Source organism: Ochotona curzoniae, unplaced genomic scaffold (assembly GCF_017591425.1).
Source record: "Ochotona curzoniae isolate NIBS_2020 unplaced genomic scaffold, NIBS_Ocur_1.0 contig_2688, whole genome shotgun sequence".
In the NCBI taxonomy this organism is placed as follows: Eukaryota; Metazoa; Chordata; class Mammalia; order Lagomorpha; family Ochotonidae; genus Ochotona; species Ochotona curzoniae.
Window position 1 is genome coordinate 7,015,949 of NW_024465553.1, and position 10,438 is coordinate 7,026,386.

Genomic DNA, 10,438 nt, shown 5'->3' on the forward strand with positions numbered 1-10,438 from the left:
TTCAGACATCAACGAGTGCGAGCACAGGAACCACACGTGCACCTTGCAGCAGACCTGCTACAATTTGCAGGGGGGCTTCAAGTGCATCGACCCCATCCGCTGTGAGGAGCCTTACCTGCGCATCAGCGACAAGTAGGTCATGCTTTCCCTGAGGGAAAGGGGCGTGTGGGTGAGGGGCCTGCTTCAGGAGGCCGGCAGAGCCTGAGTACACCTGCCAGGGGACCCAGGAGGCCTGGTGCACCTCCTGCCACACGCCAGCTGCTCTGTGCCATGCCTCCCCAGTGCCATGACTGAAGGCAGAGAAACTGGCACATTCCTTCTCTGCCCTTTAACAGTCATTCTGGATAACACAGGGACTTGCCTTGCTGGGCCTCCCTTGCTGGTGGAGGGGGAGGATGTTGCTGGAAGGAGATTCAGGGCCCATGAGCTGGGGTGTTTGACAAGCTCCCAGGTGAAATGCACGCTTCTGGTTTCCTGGGACCACTTAAGCATCAAGGAGCTCAAGTGTTTGCTGGAAAGTTCTCTATACTTTGGAGTGTTGGGCTCAGCTCTGATCAAGATTCTGACCTTCCAGTGAACAACATTTTATGAAATCATCAGGTGGCACATGTTAGCACTGAGAAGATTAAAGTAGAAACAGCCTTCACAGGGAGCAGGCACCAGCATTGTGGCTTTCTATTCCTGGCAGCCTAGACGTTCCTTTTCCTTTTCTTTCAGCCCTGTTGATCTATCCTGCTTTGTTTTCCATTTGTCTCCACATGTGCACACATATGCATATAAACACAACATACACATATTCACACACAGGATCACGAGTACATACACACACACATGTATGCACACACAGTCTCTGCACCCCTCAGACACTAGCCCCATGTAGCACCAGGCTTTCCCCTGGGAGGGATGGGCTGCAGTGTATGTGCTGTCCTGCCCTCTCCAGACTCAGCGACTGACAGAGGAGTTCCTGGCTTCCATTGTGGTCCCCACTAGGATTAGAAGCCAGCAGGCCAGGGGCACAGCGAGAGAGGCGCCTGGCCCATGTTGCCTGAGCAGCCCAACTCTGTCTTGTGCTTGAAAGATCCTTTGTGGCAAGACAGAGCTGCAGGCTGCTTCACCGGCATCCATTCCCGATTCTCTCTGGTTAGCTGGGTTTCCGGCTGTGGCCATGTGGTCCTGCCAGGCTGAACAGAACTTGCTGTATCCCTGCCCCAGCATCCCTGGCCACACTGCTCTGTGTGCATGTGCCTCCTGCCATATGGAAGGCAGCTTCCCATGTCTGTGAAGCCAAACCTGCCCCATCTTGTGATGGCGGCTTCCGCGCCACCTCCCCCGGCTCTGCATGATCTGCTTCAGCTGGGAACCATCACTCTCTTCTCCAGAATTCTTTTAGGAAACAGCTCTTTCCACGTGACACATGACATTTTAATGTGGCCATCTTGATGAAGCCTTTAAAAGTGAACTGTCAGGCATTGTCTTCATTGAGTTGTTCCGCGTCACTTGAGCTCTCACTGTGTGATCAGTACTGTGATCCTTGCTCTTCTCTCCCCCACAGCAATGTATCTATTCATTTAAAAGGCAGAGTGACAGGGAGGGATGTAGAGAAAGAGATCTCCCATCCAGCAGTGTGTTTCCCCAAATGGCTGCAGTGGCCTCAGTTGAACTGGAACAAAGCCAGAGGCCTGGAACTGTATCCTGGTCTCCATATGAGTGGCATTCTGAGTCATCTTCCACCACTTTCTCCAGTGCATTAGCAGAAAGCTGGGCTGGAAATGGGGCTGCTTGGAAGCAACCGCTGGGCTCTCACACAGTCTCCTCCTTTCCCCCAGTCGCTGCATGTGTCCTGCCGAGAACCCTGGCTGCCGGGACCAGCCCTTCACCATCCTGTTCCGGGACATGGACGTGGTGTCAGGACGCTCTGTTCCTGCCGACATCTTTCAGATGCAAGCCACCACGCGCTACCCAGGGGCCTATTACATTTTCCAGATCAAGTCTGGCAATGAGGGCAGAGAATTCTACATGCGGGTAAGAGATTAGGGGAGCTAGACTGTTTGTCTTTAGCAACAACCTTGTGTGTGTCACCTGGGAACCTAGTTATGGGTAAGAGCACAGGTACAAGGGACAAACTTGAAAAGAGAAGCCTGGAGGGGCTGTCAGGTAGGAGTTCCAGGTCCTGTTTGCCATCACTGTCTGTGTGGCCTTGTACGAGATACCTGTAACCCTGAAGACCCCTGGCCCATGGAATGAGAACTTAGGCCACACTGCAATCGTAGGTCCCTTTTGTTCCAAAAAGGCTGTGGGAGAGGCCTTCACACCTCTCTTGCCCATCCATTAGGCCAATATTTATCTAGTTCTAGAAAATAAGGATACGGGGTTAGAGAACTGCCCCTTACCTCCACCCTCATGGTGCCCTGTCGACCCTGGCTTGCACAGGTGACCTCTGCCCTCTTCCTCCAGTGCAGTGGCCATGGTGCTCTTTAAGTCACAGTTCAATGATATGGAAAATTGAGCTCTCCCTTGGTGCTGGTCCTGTCCCCAGTGCTTGGTGCATGGCTCCTGCCTTAGATCACTCAGATACAGAGCACGCTTATCATGATAGGAAGTGCGATTGGCTGCGCTTGTCACCAGACGCGAGCGAGATCACACCAGGCATGTCTAAGGTTTATTAAGGAGACTTTATTAACCAAGCTTGGTGATAATAGAGCACATCAAAAACAGCAAATCACAAGTCCATATGGCAATGCAACCAATCATAATCCAACCAAACATAATCCCAAGGAGGAACAAATGGTCATTACCCTGAAGTCCATCTGTTAAGCTGAAGACCTATGTCCCAGCTCCCCCAACGATATAAGAGACATGCAACGAGTAACCTGGACACACAAAGCTGCAGACATTCACCTTTCCCTGGCTTCTCTGCCCACATTCCATCACTGCTAGGCCTCACCTCTCCTGGAACTCCTGATAGTACACAAGCCAGAAACAACATTGCTATATCCATTGTCCCATCTAAGCAGTACACGGGGACCATGCTCAGGGGATTACCTGTCCTGGGTCAGCCAAGAGTCGAGGTGCCAGAGCAATGGAAGCACTTGACCAGAAAGAGAGCGAGCCCAGGCTTCAGGGGCCTTTTTAAAGGGGTTTGTGAGGGGGCGTGGTTACACAACAATGCAAAACCATCCCCTCTCAGATGATAGGTGAGTCACAGGTGGGCAGGAGGGGAAAGTGACTAAGGATGGAATTAACATTCCATTGCTGTTAGGACCCACCTTCAGGACAGAGGGGACACAGCCACATTTCATTTGCCCAGTATCGATGGATGCTGGCTATCACTGGCTGAACCCCATAACACGCTGACTCAACACTAGGATGCAACATGTCTAAGCACAGCATGCTCGCTGTCTTGCAACGTGCAGGCAGGTAGCACTCACTGCCCTGCCTGTGTGTCACTAAGCTCCCTTTCCGGCCGCCCCAGGGGCGGTCACACATCCCTAGAGACACCATTCAGTGTGAATGCAGCCGCTTCATCTCCTCCCCAGCATCAGATCCCTCCCGGAGCACGGTCCAGAGTTGGGGTGCTGCTGTGTCTAGCTCAAGATGGCACAGAAGTGTCCACTCAAGGTTCTGCAGGGCAGGCATCTGAAGTTGGATTCCCTGGGCTAGAGTCTGGGCATGGGCAGGGCCACACACCCTGCCAGGCTAAGGAGGAGGAACCAATCCTTGCCTCCCCCTGCCCTGGTGGCTCCTGGCATCTTATGAGCATGCCCACACCCCTTGAATCTGCCTCCTTGTCTGTGTGCAGCAAGTCTCCCTTTGCTTCCTTCACACAGTGACACTGGTGGGTTGGGTTAGGGTCCATCCGCATAATCCAAGATACTTCTGCAAAGACCCTGGCTCCACAAGAGGCAGCACTTACAGGTTCTGAGGATTAGGCACCTGGGCATCTCTGGGGAGGGAAAGTATCACTCAGCCGACAGCACCCAGGAACCTGCATTTCTAGTAGGCACTGTCTGTGATCCTCCAGGGTTACTGTGTGGAGGCCCTTGGATGTTTCTCCCTTTTCCCAAGAGTTTAGTCCAAGGGTAGGGAACCACGTATTGGAGCTCCTCTGCACTTTTCCAGAGTTTGCCTCTGCCATAGAGATGTGCTAAACACAGGACAGGGTTGGAAGCAAGGTTAGAAATAGCCCCAGGGGCAGGTGGGTCCGGAGCCACAGGGCTCTCCCAGGGAGGTCCCTTGTAGTGGGTGATTGGACGTGGGCTCTGGTGGATTGCTCCACACCCTGGGATGTCCTAACCTGTGACCTTGGTCTCAGCACCTGCCCTCTTGGAGCCACTCACTTCCTCATTGCTCCAGGAACAGACAATAACCATGTTTACCGTGGGATCATCTGCTTGGTGCCATGTCTGCCACATAGCAGGGCATCTTATCAACCGGGTGACGTTCAGAGGAGCTGAGACAGCCAAGAGCTTCCTTTTCCTCCTCTGCTGGGCCTAACCCATGCATGCCTTTCTCTTGCTGCTGGCTGCTTTATTCTCCCGTGGTGTCAGTGAACATGTCAGCCTCTCAGTCCGTGGCAAGGCTCCTCAAGTCCTGACTCAGGGTAGGGGTAGGGAAGGGCAAGGTCGGCTTCTCCATGGCCCTCCTCTTCCACTCCCAGCCATGGCACTGACTCCAGCCCCTGCAGGGTTGGGCCATTCTCTGCTGCTTTCCCAGGCGCATTAGCGGGGAACTGAGTTGAGAGTGAGGCTGCTGAAACATGAACTGGTACCCATATGGGATGCTGGTGTCTCAGGCAGAGGCTTGACTCGCTGGGCCTTTCTCAGACTCAGCAGAGACTGGATTCCATGACCTCTCAGGTGCCTTTCCACAGTTTACCAGGAAAGCCCAAAGGAACAACCTGGAAGTTACCACCTGCTCCATTCTCCCTTCCAGACCCCAAGAAGATCCCCTTTCAGTGTGCTGCCTTTAGTTTAGGAACCCCAACCCTCAGCTTTTGTTCCTTTATGCACACAGTGGAAGCTAGCCAGGGTTGCAGATATCAGTGCCAGGGCAGGGTTACAGGAAAGGTGGGAGGAGAGTGTTCCCCTATGAGGCTGTGCCCTCTGAAGTCCTGGCCCTAGGCCCTGATGTTGTGCAAGGGCTGACAAGGAAGTCCCAGCTATCGTCCACATGAGCAAGTGCCAGTTACGCCAGTGCTGACGGGAACGGATGGAGCCACTGCCAAGAGGAAATGGGCCAGCTGTCAGCTACCCATTGCCCAGTGGAAGTGGACAGGGCAGTTCCATTCTTGATCTGTACCTACCTGCCCACCAGCCTGCCCTGCCTGCAGGCCTGTCCTAGTTCTTAGGGGCATTCAGAGCTTTGTGGGGTACCCCGCCTTTATGGAGACAGGTGCAGCCTTCAGTTCATCTAGCCCCTTGACTGAGCAGGGGCCCATGCAGCTTGTGGAAGCCTTTGTCTTGTATTGTCGGGGTTACAGGTGCCCTCTAGCCACCCTCGGTTGCCTGCTGTACTACCCATTGCATCTGCCCTCAGGGACTGGGCTGGGGATAACAGAACTTTCACCAGTCTGCTCTGTTGTTATGCTGTGACAAAAGCCTGGGGCTCAGTGCCAGGTGGAAATACCAGATGGAAGCTCTGCCAGAATCTCTGAGTGACCCCAAGCCATTACTTAACCTCTCTGGACCTTAATTTAGTTGTTTATAAAATGGGGGAATCATGAGACACACCACAGAATAGCCCTCAGAGCAGCTGGAATCCCTCACCAGGGTCCTGAGCCTTTATATTGACATTTAACACTTTTCCTTTTCAAAAGGTTCATCACTTTTATTTGAAAGGCAGAGTTAGAGAGAGAGAGCTTCCATCTGCTGGTTCACTCCCCAGATGGTTGCAACAGCTGGGGCTGGGCCAGCCTGAACCAGGAGTCTGGGGTTTCTTCCTGTTCTCCCATAGGAATGGCAGGGACTCAAGCACTTGGGCCATCTTCTATTGTTTTCCAAGACCATTAGCAGGGAGCTGGATTGGTGCCCATATGGAATACTGGCATTCCGGACAGCGATTTTACCCACTGTGTCCAACACTAGCCCAGGCATTTTGTAATTTTCAATGTGTACATGAATCAACCCAGGGTTGTGCTACCCTGCAGCTCCTGGCTCAGGCTATCCTAGGTGGAGCCTGAGCTCCTCCACTCATTGTGACACTGATATTGCTGGCCCGCAATCCACACTTGGAGTAGCGAGGCTAGTCAGGGATTTTATGGGGAGCAAATAAGCAGATGTGCATCATGGCTGGAAGGATACATCAGCCTGGTGGCTGCTCACCGTTGTCAGGTCTCTGCGTGCCTCCTTGCAAGTTCCAGAAATAGTCCACAGAGGAGCAAAGTTCATATGGGCAATTAGATCCACAGTGAGGGGTCACGGAATACAGTAGCCTTGGCTATCTGTGTGCTGCAGGCTGCTATGTAAGGGCCCTTCCCAAGGGTCCTCCACAGATAGAACTGGAAAACCCTGGATCGGGTCCCTGCGAATGTGAGGTTTTCAAAAGTTCCCTAGGTGCATCTGATGCCTCATGTTTGGAGTTGCCACTCTAGTCCAAACCCTCAGTTTAGAGATGCGGCACCGAGAGGTAGAGGGAGAGCCTTGCCACACAGTAAGCTCCACTAACAGCTCAGTCATTCATCCAAGATACAGGGTGGTTCCTTGGTGTCTACAGAAGACTATAGGACCCTGCAGATGGCAGTTCTTTAGGATACTTAAGTCTCCTAAATAAAATAGTGTAGTATTGAGGTCAGCGTTGTAGCATACCAGGTTAAGCTTCTGCTTGGGTGCTGGCACCCATATGGGCATATGTTTGAGTCCCAGCTGTTCCACTTCCAATCCATGTCCCTGCTAATGCACCTAGGAAAGCAGCAGAGGATGGCCAAAGTACTTGGGCCCCTGCACCCATAAGAGAGACCCAGAAGAATCTCCTGGCTCCTGGCTTCAGCATTTAGGAAGTGAACCAACAGATGGAGGTTTCTCACTCTGACTCTGCCTTTCACATAAATAAAATTCATATTTAAAAAGGTCCAATATTTTAACAGAAGCTGTGTCCTGCTCCTTGGTGTATTTCACATCACCTCTAGATGACATGTATGGCTTCCTGTAGGTGTACGTTGTGAACAGATGTTCTGCTGCATTGGTTAAGGATCAATGACAAGAAAAACGGTCCGCACATGTTCAGGTTGGGTTGAGTTGGTTTCTGAATCGTTTTAACTTGTGGTTGACTGAATTGGTGTATGTGGAACCCATGGGTGTAGGGTCCTTATCCTGACTGTATCCCCCAAACACCTGCTATGTTCCAGGTACCTGGTGGGGGCCTGGGGGCATTTACTGAGGAGCCTGACCTTGACCTTGATCCCTTATGGGGCTCATGACTAGCCAGGCACAGAGGAGATAGGTAGTTACACACAGTCCAAAACCTTTGAGTTCTTCACAAGTGCAGAGGGGCTGTGGGGACCAGGGTTAGACTGGGGCATTGCCTTTTTGGAAGCGATTTTTCAGGTTGGCAGGAAAGAGCCAGGTGGCAAGTGGGCAAAGTTGGGGTACAAGTGTGGCACAACCGAGGCAACAGGTGGGCAGTTGGTGGAGGTGGGGATGATGTCAGCCAGGCCTGGTACTCCCATCGGGCCGTCTCTCACTGCTGTCCCCTGGATCTGTCCACAGCAAACGGGTCCCATCAGCGCCACCCTGGTGATGACACGTCCCATCAAAGGCCCCCGGGACATCGAGCTGGACTTGGAAATGATCACTGTCAACACCGTCATCAACTTCCGGGGCAGCTCCGTGATCCGACTGCGGATCTACGTGTCGCAGTACCCATTCTGAGCCCCCGGCGGCGGCGGGAGCCTCTGACACTGCCCTTCACCAGCACCCAGGGACAGCAGGAGAGGGAACGAGAGGGAGGAGGAGGGCGAGGCAGACTCGTTGAGCGTGTCCCCTAGGATTCAGTCCCCCGACCCCTGCCTGCACCATCGCAGACCTGTCACCCCGAAGGACACCCCCATCCCCAGTTGCTCTGACACAGTTGCCCACAAGTATTGTCCTTGACCCTGTGTGGGAGGTCCCCAGTGAGCTCTACACCCATGTTTTTCAAACAAAAGAGATGAAGTTGGCTGGGGTTTGAGTCTGCGTTCGAAGACTGTGAACAGCCCGCTCTTCCCCTCTTCCAGGCCTGCTTGCTCCTCTCGCTGTGTGGCTGCTTTGCAAGTGCCTGCTGGGCCACGCTGGGCCACGCTGGGCCACGCTGGTTATAGCTAGGTGCCTTCTCGCTCATACTGAGAAGCCAGTGCAGTAAACCACAGCAGAATGGGAGTCACTCTCAAAGCCATACCTGATACTTTCTGCCATCAAAGAGGTTTGACCTGTCGTTAAGTGTGTATAACTGTTTAATCCGTTCTGTTTTGAGTAATTTTTAAAGTAAGTGCTAGCATTCTTTAAAAAGGCTTCAACACATATTATCTTCTGTCTTCCCACACCCCCAACTACTCTTCATTTTACCCCAGTGTTTTCTTGGCCACCCATCCCCCCACAGCCCCATCATGCTTTTTTTTTAAAAAGAATTTTTATCTAACTGGGTTGGAAGGCAAAGGTCTCCAAACCAATTAAATATTTGAAGAGATCTTATGTTTGTTTCATTTTGACACCCCAAAGGGTTCCATATATGTGGTTGGTTCTTGCTCTGATTAAAACCTGCTTATTGTGGCCTGGCATGGAAGGCTCCTCCTGGGGCACACTGGCATGGGTGGTGGGCAGAGGATGGGGATGGCAGAGAGGGTAGGAGGAGCTTCAGTTCCAAGGTCTGTTTCACTCGACCTGAAAGAAGCTTCTTTGGGGGGTTAATCTGAGTACTGTCCTGAAACACGAGTGTATTTGTGTTCCTCTACACCCAGCCCTGGTGGCTACACAGGACAGCTAGCGGAACTTTGAAGAGGAAGAAGTGCATTCCCTGGCACCCTCTTCCAGGGTATTGGTCTTAGGCAAGGCCTGTACATCAGCATTTTCAAAAACAAACAAAAACTACTCAGCCCTGGCTGTTGTGACCATTTTTAAAAAGATTTATTTATTAGTTTTATTGGAAAGTCAGATCTACAAAGAGAAAGAGAAACACACAGAAAGATCTTTTGTTCACTGGTTCATTCCCCAAGTGGCTGCAACAGCTGGAGCTGAGCTGATTCGAAGCCAGGAAACAGGAGCTTCTTCTCCCACAAGGGTGCAGGATGCCAAGGCTTTGTGCTTCCTTCATTGCTTTCCTGGGCTACAAGCAGGGAACTGGATGGGAAGTGGAGCAGCCAGGATACGGACTGGCACCCATATGGGATGCCAGTGCAAATCAAGGACTTTAGCCACTAGGCTACTGCACCAGGCCCTGTTGTTACCATTTAAGGAGTGAACCCGTATCTCTCCACCTATACCTGCACTCTCCTCTTGTAACTCTTACTTTCAAATATGTATAAATCTTATTTTTAAAAATCTCATAGACTGCCAAAGTTGAGAATTCCTTATTATACATTGCATTCACTTTTTTTTTTTTGGCTCTGATGAAATTCCTGAGACAGGCTACTAAGAGCTTTATGTTGGCTCAGGGCTATGGTCAAGGGCCATCCAGTGATGATCAAGTCTCGTTGGCCAAGCCTCAAGGCAGCACAGGGCATCTCTTGGCTCATGCGTGTCTGTGTCTGCTCCAGCCTCTCCCGCTCTTCTGATGCCATTGACCGGCATCCAGTGCGGGGCTACACCCTAACAACCTTATCTAGTCCACATCAACCCCCCTTGATGTGCCTCCTGTAAGTACCATAACTGGGCTAAGCATTGCTCTCTTAGCTCATAGTGGAAATATTTTTGTTGCTGTTAAAGATTTATTTATTGATTTGGAAGGCATAGGGAGAGACACAGTTACCTGTCACCTACTTGTTGAAGACCCTTCCATATCCAGGGCTAGCCAGGCTGAAGCCAGGACCAGAGCCTCCATCCAGGTTTCCCATGTGAGTAGCTGAGATTCAAGTGCCTGGCCCACCATCTACTGCCTCCCAAGGGCGTTAGCAGGAAGCTGAATTGGAAGTGGAGTAGTGGGGACTTGAACTGGCACTCTGGTATGGCCTGGGGACATTCTAAGCCATGGTCTAATTCGTTGTGCTACATCCTCTGCTCTCACAACAGCAATTAAATGCCAGCCTGGGTTTCAGGGAACAAACAATGTTCAAACTGTGGCATAAGCTCTAGAAAGAGCAGTGGATAGAAAGGGCTGGGTCCTGAGTGCTCTGCCCTCCATGTCTTTTCAGTTCATTGCTGGATTCATTGTCCCTTTCCTGAATAGGGACTCTGGATTTTGCTCAAGCCGAGGAACCCCAGGCAAAGGCACAGAGAATGTTCCAGGTCTCAGACTGGAGTACAGGTCAAGA

At 51.7% G+C, this 10,438-nt stretch overlaps 1 protein-coding gene across 1 annotated transcript in view; it reads left to right on the forward strand.

The window, feature by feature from the left end:
- The window catches only part of FBLN5 (fibulin 5), a 60,146-nt gene extending 51,498 nt beyond the window's left edge, over positions 1-8,648 (forward strand). Inside the window, exons 9-11 of the mRNA XM_040975148.1 lie at positions 6-132; positions 1,827-2,022; positions 7,704-8,648. Of these exons, the coding sequence (XP_040831082.1) occupies positions 6-132; positions 1,827-2,022; positions 7,704-7,865 (485 nt within the window). The 3' untranslated portion in view covers positions 7,866-8,648. The remainder of the gene's footprint in view (positions 1-5; positions 133-1,826; positions 2,023-7,703) is intronic.
- The last annotated feature ends 1,790 nt before the right edge of the window (positions 8,649-10,438 follow it).